An 18,484-nucleotide genomic window follows, 5' to 3' on the forward strand; every position below is an offset into this window, starting at 1 on the left:
CTTAATTTAACAATTTACAAAACTTAATATTCCGTGATTTTCATTATGGAGGCCCTGTAACCAGGGAGGCTTTAATGCATCAAGTAAAAAATGAGGTTTGTCAGGGAGCTGGGAAAAGCCAAGCAGCCATCTTGGATTTCCCATAGCCCTGACTCTGATTTCCAGCTATTGTTTTAAATTTTCCAATTTAGAAGCAAACTGTTGCCATGGTTTAAGGACATTAGGATGGCACAAGTCTAACAGAGTATATATAGAGAGAAATATATAGACCCATGCTAAAAAATTATATTTCTATGTTGCCCATGTTTTTTGCATTAAAATCTACTTGCTGCTGCTGCTGCTAAGTCACTTCAGTCGTGTCCGACTCTGTGTGACCCCATAGATGGAAGCCCACCAGGCTCCCCCGTCCCTGGGATTCTCCAGGCAAGAACACTGGAGTGGGTTGCCATTTCCTTCTCCAACGTGTGAAAAGTGAAAGTGAAGTCGCTCAGTCGTGTTCGACCCCTAGCGACCCCATGGACTGCAGCCTACCAGGCTCCTCCATCCATGGGATTTTCTAGGCAAGAGTACTGGAGTGGCTTGCCATTGCCTTCTCCAAAAGCTACTTAGTCACTTTTTATTTATTTCTGATGACTGCTTTTATGGAAGTTCATGGGATAGGACTTATTTGTTGTTTCTTCAACTCTAATTTTCTTCTTTATTTGGTGTATGTCTCACTTTCTCAGCCACTTCATGTTTTTATTACATGTCAGCTTCTCAGAACAGTCCTGGCCCTTTGTGTTTAACCTCAAGCCACCCTCTATCCCATGTCCCTCTGTCTGCTTTGTGTTTCTCTGTAGCACTTATGGTCATCAAAGATACACGAGCATATATGTGTTCACTATTGGTTCATTACTTGTTCTTGTAACAAATGTAAGCTGCTGGAAACAGATTTCTATGTATTTAGTTAATGGTCCAGAGTAGTACCTGATAAATGCTAAATACATTTTTGTTGAATGAGTAAATGTGAAAGTACGTCAGTCTTTCTTTTTTTAAAAAAAGTTTCATTAATCTTATATATCCTAATGCATCTATTTTCACAAAAATATTGTGCATTAGTTAGGGAAGTTAAAGTAGGACGTCAAGCAAAGCTTGATGACAATTGGAAAACTCCCCAAGCAACACATGACTCAGAGATGCATGTGTCTTCTAGCACACAACTTGTCACTTTCAAAGTTTGCTGATTCCAGCTATGAGGATGAAACTGGAGAGAGCAGAGAATGCTATTGGAAGACTTAAAAGATGACAAGACTAGGAGTTTAAAATCTTCCAATGGGCCCAGGGAGAAGGAAACTGAATTGGTGAGTATTTAGCGAGTCTCTGCCATCTATAAATTAGGAAAACACTAAGATTTCATGTTTGTTTTCATTTTTTTTGGTAAATTAATTTACTTATTTTAATTGGAGGCTAATTACTTCCTAAAATACTTCAAAATAATATATGCTGCATGTCTGCTGAATTCCACGATGGAAATAAAGTGTTAACAGAATGTTAGGATTGACAGTAACTGCAGGAGTGAAGAGTAAAACATTAGTTTCACATTTCAGGAACTGCCTACCCAAGGAGGTAATGTCTGAGCTGAGATCTTAGAGATAAGAATGAGCCAGACATGCACAAACTGGAGAAGTAAAAACTCAAATAAGAGGGAAGAGTCAGTATAAAGACCCAAGGGCAGAGATAAGTGCGGCAGGTTTGCAGAACAGGGAGAAGATTGGGTAGTTTAGTGTTCTGAACAAGGAAGCAGGGAGAGCATGTGGTCAATGCAATGAGAGGTGGACATTGGTCCCAACCAGTAGAGTGCCATAGGCCTCAGTAAGAAGTGTGGGATCTTACTTTAAAACAAGGGGAAGACATTACTGTACTGAAAGCACTGAATTTTATCATCTGGTTTATATTTGTAAAAGATAGGTTTAGCTAGCATGAAGGAAATGAATTAGTAGGCTTTTGCAATAGTGTGAGATATGGCCATAGTAATAGAGAAGTGGGAAAATGTAAATATATTTTGTAGGCAAAACTTATCAGACTTACTCTTGGATGATGGTGGGAATTGTGGGGTGAGAGAATGAGTAATTAAAATCACTTCTAGGCTTTTAGCTTGAGTAAGTTCATGTAAATTCACATTTTGCTTTTGCAAATCAGGAGAGCCAGTTTTCTGAGGGAAAACAAGAGTTCTTTCTGAACATGATAATTTGGAGAAGGCTACTAGGTGTTCAAGCTCAAGGGAGATATCAATGGTAGAAATATCACCAAGGGGATTATTTATCATTGTGTGCTCAGTCATGTCTGACTCTTTGTGACCCCATGGAATGTAGCCTAACAAGCTCCTCTGTCCATGGGATTTTTCAGGTAAGAATACTGGAGTGGGTTGCCATTTCCTACTCTGTGGAGAGTACTTAAAGACTGAGCTTGGAAGAGATCCAAAAAAGTGTAGACTGTGAAGAGATGAAGCCAGAAGGCTGAACCAGGGCAATTACCAGCCATAAGTCTGGCAGAAGAGAAGCAGCCTGCTGATAAGACACTGAGCAGGACAACCTGGGACCCAGCAGGAAGACCAGGACCATGCAAATAATGGAGTCAAGAGACTAAACACAGGGGTGGTGGGTTGTGTCGACTGCAGCTAAGAGGAGAAGAATGAGTGAGTGGCCACTGGTGGTGGGCATGGCAGCAGCCAATGACTGACAAGAGTCAGTTCCAGAGTAGAGGACAGAGAGGGAGTTCCACTGAATGGGAAGACTGAGTAGAATCTGTTAATTCAATCAGCACTTCTGCCAACCTTTTTAGGGAAATGAGCAGAGCAGCTTCTGGGGAAACAGCATAGGTTTGGTGGGGGCAGGGAGAGGGGTGGTTGGTCAAGAAAATGTTTTTTTTAAACTAAGGGGAGTTAATAGTCTAGGCTGATGGGAACCATCTTGTAAAAGTAGGAGAAAGACAGCTATCTTAGAATTCAAAAACTCTGTTAACTAATCTGATTTAAAACCCTTGTTTCTTCAACCTATGAAACTGCACTCTGTAAAAATGAAAATTAGTAAGACATTAAGAATTTTTAAATTATATGGAATTTAATGTGCATTTATTTTATTATGACCTTATTAGAAAAATCCAGCAAAAATACATTTTAATCTGTGTTTTCCAGGGAAATAATATATAATTAGCAAATTCTGCACTTAAAAACAGTTTAATGAATTATTTTAATATTTAAGTTTAAAGCAATTATCCTAGGTTAAACTTGTCAGGGGAAAAAGTATCTTGGCCAAACTCATGGGTTATACAGTTGTAGGTTACTGACAAATTTGTATGCTTGATTGTAAAAATAGAAACTATTTCCTTGGTCTTTTTCTTTAATACAATGTATGGACGTATCCACTATTTTGTGGTTTGTTTTTGAGTTAACTAGATATGGAAGGAACAGCAGACTGGTTCCAAATAGGAAAAGGAGTATGTCAAGGTTGTATATTGTCACCCTGCTTATTTAACTTATATGCAGAGTACATCATGAGGAACTCTGGGCTGGAAGAAGCACAAGCTGGAATGAAGATTGCCAGGAGAAATATAAATAACCTCAGATATGCAGATGACACCACCCTTATGGCAGAAAGTGAAGAGGAACTAAAGAGCCTCTTGATGAAAGTAAAAGAGGAGAGTGAAAAAGTTCGCTTGAAGCTCAACATTCAGAAAATGAAGATCATGGCATCTGGTCCCATCACTTCATGGGAAATAGATGGGGAAACAGTGGAAACAGTGTCAGACTTTATTTTTTTTGGCTCCAAAATCACTGCAGATGCTGATTGTAGCCAGGAAATTAATATGACGAGTTGACTCACTGGAAAAGAGTCTGATGCTGGGAGGGATTGGGGGTGGGAGGAGACGGGGACGACAGAGAATGAGATGGCTGGATGGCATCACTAACTCGATGAACATGAGTTTGAGTGAACTCTGGGAGTTGGTGATGCACAGGGAGGCCTGGCGTGCTGTGATTCATGGGGTCACAAAGAGTCGGACAGGACTGAGCGACTGAACTGAACTGAACTGAAGACCTGATACAAATTCTTTCTTTGCGATTCACAAGGTTTCTGAGCCTCATCTGTGTGTGTGTGAATGTGTATGTAAAAGAGACAAAGAGAGAGACATAGAGGGAGAAACAGCTGAATCCTGGCATTTATAGATGCTTACTAAAATGGTTTATTGTTATTATTGATATTCTTTCATTATCATTGTCATTACTATTATTGTTCTTTTGATGAAGTTAAGAAACCTATACACCATAGAGGAAGAACTTTATTTACACTCATGGTAATTTAAAATCAAAATAAATACCTATAAAACAATTTTTTTAATTCTTCAAAGAAACATATAATTGAGTCAATGAACATTATACTGTTAACGACCTCAACATTCAAAAAACTGAGATCATGGCATCCAATTCCATAACTTCATGGCAAGTAGATGAGGAAACAATGGAAGCAGTGATAGACTTTATTTTCTTGCACTCCAAAATCACTGCAGATGGTGACTGCAGCCATGAAATTAAAAGACGCTTGTTCCTTGGAAGAAAGCTATTATAAACCTAGACAGTGTATTAAAAAGCAGAGACATCACTTTTGCTGACAAAGGTATGGTTTATCCAGTAGTCATGAATGGATGTGACAGTTGGACCATAAAGGAGGCTGAGCACTGAAGAATTGATGTCTTCAAACTGTGGTGTTAGAGAAGACTCTTGAGTGTCCCTTGGACAGCAACGAGATCAAAGCAGTCAATTCTAAAGGAAATAAACCCTGACTATTCACTGGAAAGATGGATGCTAAAGCTGAAGCTCCAGTACTTTGGCCACCTTATGCAAAGAGTTGACTTACTGGAAAAGAACCTAATACTGGGAAAGACTGAGGGCAGGATGAGACAGGGGCAACAGAGGATAAGATGACTGGATGGCATCATCGACTCAATGGACATAAGTTTGAGCAAACTCTGGGAGATAGTAAAGGACAGGGAAGCCTGGAGTGCTGCAGTCCATGGGGTCACAAAAGAGTTGGACATGACTGATGGACTGTGCAACATTAAAGACCTATAAAGTACCAAACTTCTCTGTGTATATAAGGACTGAAGGGAGTGTGGTGATTTGGTTTTTAAATTAACAACAGAGAATATTAAATTATCTGAGCAACACTAGAGATTTATAGTTGAGTTTTTTATTACAGCTAGTTAAGGACTGGTGGTATACAATAAGAGTAGAGAAAGCAGTAGAAGAAAATAAGGTGGGAGAGAGAAAAACAAACCTTGGACCAAAAAGAAATGGCTGTATCAGGAAGCAGAAAGTGAGACAAACTGAAAAGGAACAAACAGTCAAAGAAAAAAAAAAAAAATGGAGGGGAGTTCCCAAGGAAATGAGCTGTCCCAAAGTCACAGCTTAATTTTCTATTGAGGTATGTTATTCTGGAAGATTAGTGATTATCATTTTCTACTCACAACTGATCTGTTTTTCCTTACTGTCTAACTGATAATGCTAGAATCTTTCCTCCTAATGGGCTAACCAGTGAAGATTATGACAGAGAAATTATTCCCTGGGTTGCAGTAGTAGTTATCAGGGCAGCTGTCTTTCCAAAGGCTGCAAATAAATTCAGCTGAAATCTAGATTTTTGTCTTTGACTAAGAGTCAAATGTTTCCCATGTTTTCTTTTCCTTGTTTTAATTTAGTAAAAGCTTCTCTCTTAACCTTCACATAATCATTGGTCACTGTAGGCTGTGCTTACAGTACCTAGACTGTTCAGAGATCCAAGACTGTGCACCAGCAGACTAGCACAGGCTGTTCCTACCAGCTAAGGTCCAGGATCACAAAGCATCAAAGGAGTTTGTTACTCACACTTCCAAAACCTGTTGTGTTTGCTATTGTGAAATAATTAAAAATTAATCAAGGTGATGAAATGTGAGTGTGATAAGCAGAACTGCTATCAATGAAAATTAAATTAACGCTGTGGAAAAGAGAGGAGATCATCTGAGTGTCTCAAGTTCTTGTTTTAGATTACAGAAATTACAAAATTGAACTTGTTAGTGATGCATTATTGGAAAGAAATATGATGTAGAATTCCAATCAACAGTCACTTAATCAAAGAAAAAGTCATGACCTTACATCAAAAGACTGGGATGTGAGTGCAGATGAAGTGTTTTAAGTTGAAATAGACTACTTAAGGAATGAATGTATCATTATTATAGTTCTTTTTACTAACAAACTTTTTGAATTCATTAACCTACTGGTTTTGATCATGGCAGATAAGCTCATATCCACTGTGCTCATAAGCAGGGTACCATAGACAGTATTCTTGGTACATGCAGATAATCAAACAAATGGGTCTTACAAAGTAAATTCCACATAAGTTCATCCAGAGCAAATGAAAACCTCATCACAGGTAAGTGTACGTTAACGTTCTCTTCTGAGACATTCGCCCTCATTAAACATAACAGGGGCTTCCCTGATGGCTCAGTTGGTAAAGAGTCTGCCTGCAATGTGGAGACCCAGGTTCCATCCTTGAGTGGGGAGATTCCCTGGAGAAGAAAAGGCAACCCACTCCACTCTTCTTGCCCGGAGAATGCCCTGGACAGAGGAGCCTGGTGGGCCACAAAGAGTCGGACACAACTGAGTGACTAACACTTTCACTTTTCATTTTCTTTCATATAGAACAGGAGTTATGACAAACATGTTTCTCAAGTATTTTTGTACAAATCCTAGAGTTCTTAAAGGTCAATAATAAACTTGGGATTATATGAACAAATGCAAGAAAACAATATTACTTACCTAAACTGTAATCAAAATGATATATCTATGATTATTTACAAAAGTTAACCACTTAGTAAGAAATTAATCTACCACAGAAATCTATGATAGGCTGTATATTTACTGATTCTTCACAGAAATATTTTTCTCAAACACTCTGAATAAGAGCAGTATAAATTTTACAAGATTTTAAACATTTGCTATAAATGTAAATATGCAGAATCATAAAATGATACATTTTAATAAATACCAAATAATAAGCTTCACTTTCACACTGATGTGATTATGGTTTGAAAAATTATGATCCTCAAAAGAAAACAAAACAATGTGTTAATGAGGACAAAAAAGTACACTGGTAAAATTTTAAGTAAAATAATCAAGTGGAATGTATAGCTGCTGAGATCCTATTTTTAAAATAAATCCTACAAACGTCTCTAAAAACAATGTGTGCTTCATTTTAACCAAGAACTGCAACCTCTATATTAAATATGCACAGTCGTGCACTTAGGCTATACTGCCACCAAGTGCCTAAACCAATTAGTATTGAGGTTCTTGCAGCAGCTTTAAGCAGATTCTTTCAATGTTACAAGTAGTAATTTCAGATACAGGCTAAGAGCAAACCACTTTGATCATAAACAGCTATAAGAGCATCAAAATTTAGACATGGCAATAAAACCTCAAAGGTATTAATAAAACATCAAGAATCCTACCAGCTCACTGGAAGTTCATGAAGTCTGAATATGTTATTCAGCTTGTAGTCAAATTTTGCTGGACAAAGACCCTCTTTGTCTAAACCAAGGTTTGGATCTGGTTGCATATGTGTAGGAAATTCTGAATCCTAGAGAAAAAATAAAGCAAGAACTCTGTGTAAAATAGAAACTCATTGTACACATTGATACAGGCTTATTTAATATTTTATTTAAAAAAATGTTATATTAAATCCATCATTCCTGATTTTTGAGAAAATATGCAATAAATATAAAATTTTAAATAAGGCATATATCTAATTGCATAAATCTAAACTGCATACTACATGGTAAAAATTATTTGCAAACATCCCTTTACTGAATTACAATGAAACACAATATAGCATTTCTTATATATTATTGGTGTATTGTCCTTTTTCAGTAAGTTTCCATCCCCAACAGTATTATTTTTGTATTCCTTTTGTTCTCTATAGATGGGGAACTGAACAAATTTTAATTGGATAACAAAATAACAACATTCACTAACAATTATGGTTTTCTTTACATCTGAGGACACTGGGATAATTTAAAGTTACTTACTAAAGATAAAAGATTTCTGTCATAATCATTTAAATTTCACATACATTAGAATCCACATCTGCCATGTATTGGTCATTTCCCTCCAAAATGATGAAAAAGATAATTTTCAGCCCCTGAGAAAGCAGTCTCTCCTCAGTGGAAAGAAGACATCCTATGAATAGCACTTGAAAGTTAAGTGTTAGTCATTCAGTCCTGTCTGACTCTTTGTGACCCCATGGACTATAGCCCACAGGCTCCTCTGTCCATGGAATTCTCCAGAAAAGAATACTGGACTGGGTTGCCATTTCCTTCTCCAAGGGATCTTTCTGACCCAGGGATTAAACCTGGGTCTCCCACACTGCAGGCAGACTTTTTACCAACTGAGCCACCAGATGGATGGATCAATTGTTCAACTGTACAGAAAAAGGGACTGATCAGTCCTTGACACTTTAAAATTGCCTTTAAAAGAGGGAGATACGTTAGTTGTTTGCACATTCATTCATTTATTCAAAAGGTATTTTGGAGTACTACTTTATCCCAAATATTATTCTACGTATGGGGAATCCACTAATGAACAAAGCAGATAAAAAGACTTGCCCTGTGAAGGTTACATTGTAACAGATTATTTAATATATCCTCAGAGTTTGGAAAATTACAAAGACAATTTTAATAAATGAAGTATCTTTCTGATCATGAAAGCAATATATTAATACATTATGTTAGAAATTTTATGCATTTTATAATACTACAAAGAAAAAAATTAAACTTTTTGTCTACCAGATTAATTACTATTAGATTCCCTGGTAGCTCTGAGAATCTGTCTGAGTGATAATAGTGTTATCACTTTGGTTGAGCAACTTGTCTGTCTCTGTATCACAGTTTTTACAAAATTGGAACCATCCTCTACTATCCATCCTCCATCTTTCATTTAACATTACTGCATTTTCACAGTAGTCTATTTTGAAAGAACACAAACACACATTTTACTTAAAATAAGCTATATTTGTTTCCCATATGATTATCAGTGCTATGAAAATGGTTTTCTATCTATAAATCTCCACTTTACTGATTGCATCCTTAAAGCACAGTTTAGAAGTGTAAGTAAATAATCATCCAAAGAAAATATATTTTTTAAAAAAACATGATACCCTTTCACAGATATCTCTTTAGAATTATTACATGAATTCATACCCCTGCCGGTTATATAATAATACATATAATGCACCACACATGTTTGTTATGGACCCACTCACAGAAGTATTTATTTCTTTGGGAAATATTTATTATTGTCTATGTAAGGACAGGCATTGACTTCAGATCTTACAATATATCACTGACCAAAACAGACAAAATTGCCTCCCTTGTGGAGACTGCATTCAATCATGATGACACCATGAACAATAAAATAATAAATATATAAATTAAAACATAGAAATCTGAAAAAAATGTTGCTAATTCATATATAAAACTATTTCATTCGTGTTTCACCAATTAGATTGACTATTTTTATATTTCTTTTTGTACTTCATTTTCCCTCGTGTGTGTATATGCCTTCTGCCCATTTCCCTATTGTTGTGATGGTACTTCATTTTAATAATATTGCCTGGGTTGGAAATGGGGAAGGGGAAATTATTACGTTTGAAAATACAGAAAGGTGGTGGGAATCTGGTCTTAGTATAATTTTTTGAGTACATGGAAATATCTAGAACCAGAAGCTTATTTACAGCAATTTGTATAAGCACTGTTAAATCAATCATTAGTAAAACTAATACAATGAGGCATTTAAGAAACCTAATCAACTAATTTTAATAAAACTTATGTTTACTCCTTGGAAGGAAAGTTATGACCAACCTAGATAGTATATTAAAAAGCAGAGACATTACTTTGCCAACCAAGGTCCGTCTAGTCAAGGCTATGGTTTTTCCAGTGGTCATGGATGGATGTGAGAGTTGGACTGTGAAGAAAGCTGAGCACCGAAGAATTGATGCTTTGGAACTGTAGTGTTGGAGAAGACTCTTGAGAGTCCCTTGGACTGCAAGGAGATCCGACCAGTTCATTCTAAAGGAGATCAGTCCTGGGTGTTCATTGGAAGGACTGATGCTAAAGCTGAAACTCCAATACTCTGGCCACCTCATGCGAAGAGTTGACTCACTGGAAAAGACTCTGATGCTGGGAGGGATTGGGGGCGGGAGGAGAAGGGGACGACAGAGAATGAGATGTCTGGATGGCATTACCAGCTCGATGGACATAAGTTTGAGTGAACTCCGGGAGTTGGTGATGGACAGGGAGGCCTGGCGTGCTGTGATTCATGGGGTCACGGAGAGTCGGACACGACTGAGTGACTGAACTGAACTGAATCAACTACAACCTGTTTGATAAAACTGAGAAGAATATAGGGAAAGATTTACAAGAGCAGTGAAGGCATAATAATAGCAATCCTATCTCAATATAGATATGGAGAATCCCACGGACGGAGGAGCCTGGTAGGCTGCCATGGGGTCGCACAGAGTTGGACACAACTGAAGGGACTTAGCAGCAGCAGAGGCAAAACATAAGATACTTTATAACCCAGGTTATATACTGAACCATTCCAGGAGACAATAGCAGGCAGGAGACAATCAATTAGCAGGCAGGATCAGAGAAGTAAATGCAGGATACATAAATAAGGACAATGCATAGAGGATACAAGAATGAAAATAAATCTTAAAACTATTGGAAATTATATGACTATTGTCCTTCCTTTGTATTGACAAGGTACAACTGGAGGGCAAAGCTAAACTCTTAGTAATGGGCCTTGATAGGTCAATGGTTCTCAACTCAGTATATGTTGAAATCACCATATAGCTTTTTTAAAAATACCAATATCACCAAGCCTTGCTGCTGCTGCTAAGTCACTTCAGTCGTGTCCGACTCTGTGCAACCCCATAGACGGCAGCTCACCAGGCTCCTCCATCCCTGGGATTCTCCAGGCAAGAACACTGGAGTGGGTCGCCATTTCCTTCTCCAAAGCCCTACTCCAGACCAATTAAGCAATAATGCCTGAAAGTGAGGCTCTGACATTGGTATTTATTTTATGTTAAAGCTCTCCATGTGAAAAAAGGTAGTGATTGATAATTGTGACTATTCCTCACAATTCAGTTTCACCACGTACTAGTGTGTGAATTTAGTCAAGCTACTCACCAAGCTTTCTAAGCGGTATTTTTCCACATGTAAAATACAATCAAAATCATACTGAATTCACTGCTTTGAGGATTAAGTGAGATAATCCTTGTAGAGCACCAATCACATGCTTGGCATCTAATAAATCCTTAATAAACATTAGCTATTTCTGTGTTTATTTTTATTATTGCTGCAGTTAGTGGCACATGTTAGTCTCAACTGGTGAGTAAATTCGTTATTTCATACTTTACTTATTTATTATAAAATTCTTTCTCTTAATCAAATCCCAGGTTTAATTTCTTCTGGTATACTGACTACAGAATAGTTAACTATGATCCAACCTGACAGAATTCAGTCCCATATCTGGTTAACTGCTGGTTATCTCTCTTTGTCCCAGGATCAATAATAAATGGAGTTCTCTTGCTTCATTGACCAGCCAGCTGGGATTAATACAGCCTTGCTGCTTATATTCACAGGATGAAAGACCATATGGGTAACTTTCTCTCCATTTCAGTGATATATCAGTTAGGTATCCCCTGTATATATCCTGATTGGGAAGTCAATTATCTATTTGGCCTCCTTCCATATGAGTCTCTTGGGTACCAAGGCTCTGTATCTATGCCATTTTACTTCTGTCTGCTTCTCTGTCTTGCTTATTGCTTTCCATTGAGCTAACATTCATGAGAATAACCCACAACAATTTTGAATCTGAAGCTCGATGTTATTCACTCAGGCATTCACTTAAAACATTTGAGTGTTTACTTCATGTCGGGCATTAGTTTAAATTTCAGTTCAGTGCAGTTCAGTCGCTCAGTCGTGTCCGACTCTTTGCGACCCCATGAATCACAGCACGCCAGGCCTCCCTGTCCAACACCAACTCCCAGAGTTGACTCAAACTCATGTCCATCGAGTCGGTAATGCCATCCAGCCATCTCATTCTCTGTCGTCCCCTTCTCCTCCCGCCCCCAATCCCTCCCAGCATCAGAGTCTTTTCCAGTGAGTCAACTCGTTTTGTTGCATGAGGTGGCTGAAGTATTGGAGTTTCAGCTTTAGCATCGGACCACAAATATAAGTAGAATATACTCCTTCCCTTGCAAGGACTCAGTCTCAAGAAGGAATAGTATAAATGAAAAGGACAGCTAGAGTAGAAATATGTAGATGATATTAAGGTGAAGAAATATGCAATAAAACCATAGGAATGAAGTAGATAAAGTTATCATATTGCATATATTGTGATTTACATTGATAGACATTAGAGATAGGTAACGCCGGCTCCGGCAGCGCAGACGCGAGAGACGCCAGCGCAACCGACCACGCGCAGAATCGTGGCCGAGAGGAGCTACCCCACGCCCAAGGTCAGGGTGGTGGCCGAGAGGAGCTGTCCCACGTCCAAGAGGCGGTGGCTTCGCGGGAACAGGAGGGCCGAGAGGAGCTACTCCACATTCAAGGTCAGGAGGGGCGGCCTTGAGGAGGTACCCCTCGTCCAAGGTAAGGTATAGTGGCTGCACTTTGCTGGAGCAGCTGTGAAGAGATACTCCATGACCAAGGTATGTGAAAACCAAATAAAACGGTACGTATTAGGAGGGGGCATTAGAGGGCAGACACACTGAAATCATAATCACAAAAAACTAGTTGATCTGATCATATGGACCACAGCCCTGTCTAATCAATGAAGCTAAGCCATGGCATGTGGGGCCATCCAAGACAGACGGGTCATGGTGGAGAGGTCTGACAGAATGTGGTCCACTGGAGAAGGGAATGCAAACCACTTCAGTATACTTGCCTTGAGAACCCCATGAACAGTATCAAAAGGCAAAATGATAGGATACTGAATGAGGAATTCCCTAGGTCGGTAGTTGCCCAGTGTGCTACTGGAGATCAATGGAGAAATAACTCCAGAAAGAATGAAGGGATGGAGCCAAAGTGAAACAAATACCCAGTTGTGGATGTGACTGATGCTAGAAGCAAGGTCTGATGGTGTAAAGAGCAATATCGCATAGGAACCTGGAATGTTAGGTCCATGAATCAAGGCAAATTGGAAGTGGTCAAACAGGAGATGGCAAGGGTGAACGTCGACATTCTAGGAATCAGTGAATTAAAATGGACTGGAATGGGTGAATTTAACTCAGATGACCATTATATCTACTACTGTGGGCAGGAATCCCTTAGGAGAAATAGAGTAGCCATCATGGTCAACAAAAGAGTCCAAAATGCAGTACTTGGATGCAATCTTAAAAACAACAAAATGATTTCTGTTCGTTTCCAAGGCAAACCATTCAATATTATAGTAATCCAAGTCTATGCCCCAACCAGTAATGCTGAAGAAGCCGAAGTTGAACAGTTCTATGAAGACCTACAAGACCTTTTAGAACACCCAAAAAAGATGTCCTTTTCATTATAGGGGACTGGAATGCAAAAGTAGGAAGTCAAGAAACACCTGGAGTAACAGGCAAATTTAGCCTTGGAGCACGAAATGAAGCAGGGCAAAGGCTAATAGAATTTTGCCAAGAGAACGCACTGGTCATGGCAAACACCCTCTTTCAACAACACAAGAGAAGACTCTCCACATGGACATCACCAGATGGTCAATACCGAAATCAGATTGATTATATTCTTTGCAGCCAAAGATGGAGAAGCTGTATACAGTTAGCAAGAACAAGACCAGGAGCTGACTGTGGCTCAGATCATGAACTCCTTATTGTCAAATTCAGACTGAAATTGAAAGAAAGTAGGGAAAACCACTAGACAATTCAGATATGACCTAAATCAAACCCCTTATGATTTTACAGTGGAAGTAAGAAATAGATTTAAAGGTCTAGATCTGATAGATAGAGTGCCTGATGAACTCTGGATGGAGGTTCGTGATATTGAACAGGAGACAGGGACCAAGACCAACCCAAGGAAAAGAAATGCAAAAAAGCAAAATTGCTGTCTGAGGAGGACTTACGAATAGCTCTGAAAAGAAGAGAAGCGAAAAGCAAAGGAGAAAAGAAAAGATATAAGCATCTGAATGCAGAGTTCCAAAGAATAGCAAGGAGAGATAAGAAAGCCTTCCTCAGCAATAAATGCAAAGAAATAGAGGAAAACAACAGAATAGGAAAAACAAGAGATCTTTTCAAGAAAATTAGAGATATCAAGGGAACATTTCATGCAAAGATGGGCTCGAAAAAGGACAGGAATGGTATGGACCTCACAGAAGCAGAAGATATTGAGAAGAGGTGGCAAGAATACACAGAAGAACTGTACAAAAAAGATCTTCATGACCCAGATAATCACGATGGCATGATCACTCACCTGGAACCAGACATCTTGGAATGTGAAGTCAAGTGGGCCTTAGAGAGCATCATGACGAACAAAGCTAGTGGAGGTGATGGAATTCCAACTGAGCTATTTCAAACCTTGAAAAATGATGCTGTGAAAGTGCTGCACTCAATATGCCAGCAAATTTGGAAAACTCAGCAATGGCCACAGGACTGGAGAAGGTCGGTCTTCATTCCAATCCCAAAGAAAGGGAATGCCAAAGAATGTTCAAACTACCGCACAATTGCACTCATCTCACATGCTAGTAAAGTCATGCTCAAAATTCTCCAAGCTAGGCTTCAGCAGTATGTGAATCGTGAACTTCCAGATGTTCAAGCAGGTTTTAGAAAAGTCAGAGGAACCAGAGATCAAATGGCCAACATCCGCTGGATCATGGAGAAAGCAAGAGAGTTCCAGAAAAACATCTATTTCTGCTTCATTGACTATGCCAAAGCCTTTGACTGTGTGGATCACAATAAACTGTGGAACATTCTGAAAGAGATGGGAATACCAGACCATCTGACCTGCCTCTTGAGAAACCTGTATGCAGGTCAGGAAGCAACAGTTAGAACTGGACATGGAACAACAGACTCGTTCCAAATAAGAAAAGGAGTACGTCAAGGCTGTATATTGTCACCCTGCTTATTTAACTTATATGCAGAGTACATCATGAGGAACGCTGGACTGGAAGAAGCACAAGCTGGAATCAAGATTGCTGGGAGAAATATCAATAACCTCAGATATGCAGATGACACCACCCTTATGGCAGAAAGTGAAGAGGAACTCAAAGGCCTCTTGATGAAAGTGAAAGAGGAGAGTGAAAAGGTTGGCTTGAAGCTCAACATTCAGAAAACTAAGATCATGGCATCTGGTCCCATCACTTCATGGGAAATAGATGGGGAAACAGTGGACTTTATATTTTTGGGCTCCAAAATTACCGCAGATGCTGATTGCAGCCATGAAATTAAAAGATGCTTACTCCTTGGAAGGAAAGTTATGACCAGCCTAGTTATTATATTAAAAATCAGAGACATTACTTTGCCAACCAAGGTCCGTCTAGTCAAGGCTATGGTTTTTCCCGTGGTCATGTATGGATGTGAAGAAAGCTGATCGCCGAATAATTGATGCTTTTGAACTGTGGTGCTGGAGAAGACTCTTGAGATTCCCTTGGACTGCAAGGAGATCCAACCAGTCCATTCTAAAGGAGATCAATCCTGGGTGTTCATTGGAAGGAGTAATGCTAAAGCTGAAACTCCAATACTTTGGCCATCTCATGCGATGAGTTGACTCACTGGAAAAGAGTGTGATGCTGGGAGGGATTGGGGGTAAGAGGAGACGGGGACGACAGAGAATGAGATGGCTGGATGGCATCACTGACTCGATGGACATGAGTTTGTGTGAACTCTAGGAGTTGGTGATGGACAGGGAGGCCTGGCGTGCTGTGGTTCATCAGGTGGCAAAGAGTGGAACATGATTGAGCGACTGAACTGAACTAAGTGAACTGAATGCATATAAAGCTAAATGGGAAAACAGAACTATAAAGATATCATATTACTATAAATGGACTACAGTTTTAAAGTAGTAATGTTCATATATGCAATTAATGAACAGAAAATATGAAAGAAAAATATTTCATTAAATCTAGCAACAATAAAACACACAATACCTCTTACACACTAATAAAAATCTCAGCAAACTTTAAGGAAAACATACTTTATTCAGAGATATAAAACAGGGATTGATTTAATATAGATCCCATGGACTCAGGAAGTCTATTAACGAAGTTCTTGACAAGTTTGATGTAAATATTTAATACATTTCAAATAAAAATTTTACTGTGAATTTTGAGGAGCCTTAGAAAATTATTCTAAAATTAATCTGGAATAACAAACCAGACAATATTGTTTTGACGTTTATAATATCTCCATTTTACACCTGACAAACTCATAGTAATTAATCCAAATACAAGCAACCAGTCTCAGTTCAGTTCAGTCACCCAGTTGTGTCTGTCTCTTTGCAACACCATGGACTGCAGCACTCCAGGCTTCCCTGTCCATCACCAACTCCCGGAGCTTGATTAAACTCACATCCATCGAGATGCCATCCAACCTTCTCATCCTCTGTTGTCCCCTTTCCTTCTGCCTTCAATCTTTCCCAGCATCAGGGTCTTTTGAAATGCATCAGCTCTTTCTATCAGGTGGCCAAAGTATTGGAGTTTCAGCTTCAGCATCAGTCCTTCCAATGAATATTCAGAAATGATTTCCTTTAGAATGGACTGGTTGGATCTCCCTGCTGTCCATGGGACTCTCAAGAGTCTTCTCCAACAACACAGTTCAAAAGTATCAATTCTTCCATGCTCAGCTTCCTTTATAGTGCAACTCTCACATCCATACATTAAAAATGGAAAAATGATAGCCTTGATGAGACGGAACTTTGTTGGCAAAGAAATGTCTCTGCTTTTTAATATGCTGTCTAGGTCGGTTATAACTTTTCTTCCAAGCAGCAAGCATCGTTTAATTTCATAGCTGCAGTCACCATCTGCAGTGATTCTGGAGCTTCCCCATCTATTTGCCTAGCAGTGATGGAATGATATGCCATGATCTTAGTTTTCTGAATATTGAGCTTTAAGCCAGATTTTTCACTCTTCTCTTTCACTTTCAAGAGGCTCTTTAGTTCTTCACGTTCTACCCTAAGGGTAGTGTCATCTGCATATCTGAGGTTATTGATGTTTCTACTGACAATTCAAGTTTGTGCTTCATCCAGTCCAGCATTTTTCATGATGTACTCTGCATACAAGTTAAATAAGCAGTGTGACAATATACAGCTTTGAAGTACTCCGTTCCCGATTTGGAACTAGTCTGTTTTTCCATGTTCAGTTCTAACTGTTGCTTCTTGACCTGCATACAGGAGGCACGTTAGGTGGTCTGGTATTCCCATATCTTGAAGAATTTTCCACACTTTGTTGTGATCCACACAGTCAAAGGCTTTGGCATAGTCAATAAAGCAGAAGTAGACAAATTTCTGGAACTCTCTTGCTTTTTTGATGATCCAATGGATGTTGGCAATTTGATATCTGGTTCCTCTGCCTTTTCTAAATCCAGCTTGAACATCTGGAATTTCACGATTCACGTACCATGGAAGCCTGGCTTGGAGAATTTTGAGCATTACTTTATAAGCATGTGAGATGAGTGTAATTATGTGGTCGTTTGAGCATTCTTTGGCATCTGAACTTTTTCAGTCCTGTTGCTACTGCTGAGTTTTTCAAATTTGCTGGCATATTGAGTGCAGCACTTTCACAGCATCATCTTTCAGGATTTGAAAAACTCAACTGGAATTCCATCACCTTCACTAGCTTTGTTCGTAGTGATGCTTCCTAAGGTCCACTTGACTTCACATTCCAGGATGTCTGGCTCTAGGTGAGTAATCATACCATCGTGATTATCTGGGTCATGAAGATCTTTTTTATACAGTTCTTCTGTGTATTCTTGCCACCTCTTCTTAATATCTTCTGCTTCTGTTACATCCATACCATTTCTGTCCTTTATTGTTCCCATCTTTGCATGAAAATGTCTCTTGGTATCTCTAATTTTCTTGAAGAGGTCTCTAGTCTTTCCCATTCTATTGTTTTCCTCTATTTCTTTGCATTTATCGCTGAGGAAGTCTTTCTTATCTCTCCTTGCTATTCTTTGGAACTCTGCATTCAAATGGGTATATCTTTCCTTTTCTTCTTTGCCTTTAGCTGATCTTCTTTTCATAGCTATTTGTAAGGCCTCCTCAGACAACCATTTTGCCCTTTTGAATTTCTTTTTCATGGGGATAATCTTGATCACTGTCTCCTGTACAAGGTCACAAACCTCCATCCATAGTTCATCAAGAACTCTATCAGATCTAATCCCTTTAATCTATTTCTCACTTCCACTGCATAATCATAAGGAATTTGATTTAGGTCATACCTGAA

The 18,484-nt window shown here is 38.8% G+C and overlaps 1 protein-coding gene across 2 annotated transcripts in view; it reads right to left on the minus strand.

Moving 5' to 3' along the window:
* Positions 1-18,484, minus strand: part of SPAG16 (sperm associated antigen 16) — a 1,112,034-nt gene that overhangs the window by 945,836 nt on the left and 147,714 nt on the right. For both annotated transcript variants that reach the window (XM_055398454.2, XM_088842002.1), the window contains exon 10: positions 7,513-7,640. In XM_055398454.2, coding sequence (XP_055254429.2) covers positions 7,513-7,640 — 128 coding nt within the window. The remainder of the gene's footprint in view (positions 1-7,512; positions 7,641-18,484) is intronic.

The sequence above is a fragment of the Moschus berezovskii genome, chromosome 2 (genome assembly GCF_049115385.1).
Source record: "Moschus berezovskii isolate FMDL1 chromosome 2, NW_MosBer_1.0, whole genome shotgun sequence".
Taxonomy (NCBI): domain Eukaryota; kingdom Metazoa; phylum Chordata; class Mammalia; order Artiodactyla; family Moschidae; genus Moschus; species Moschus berezovskii.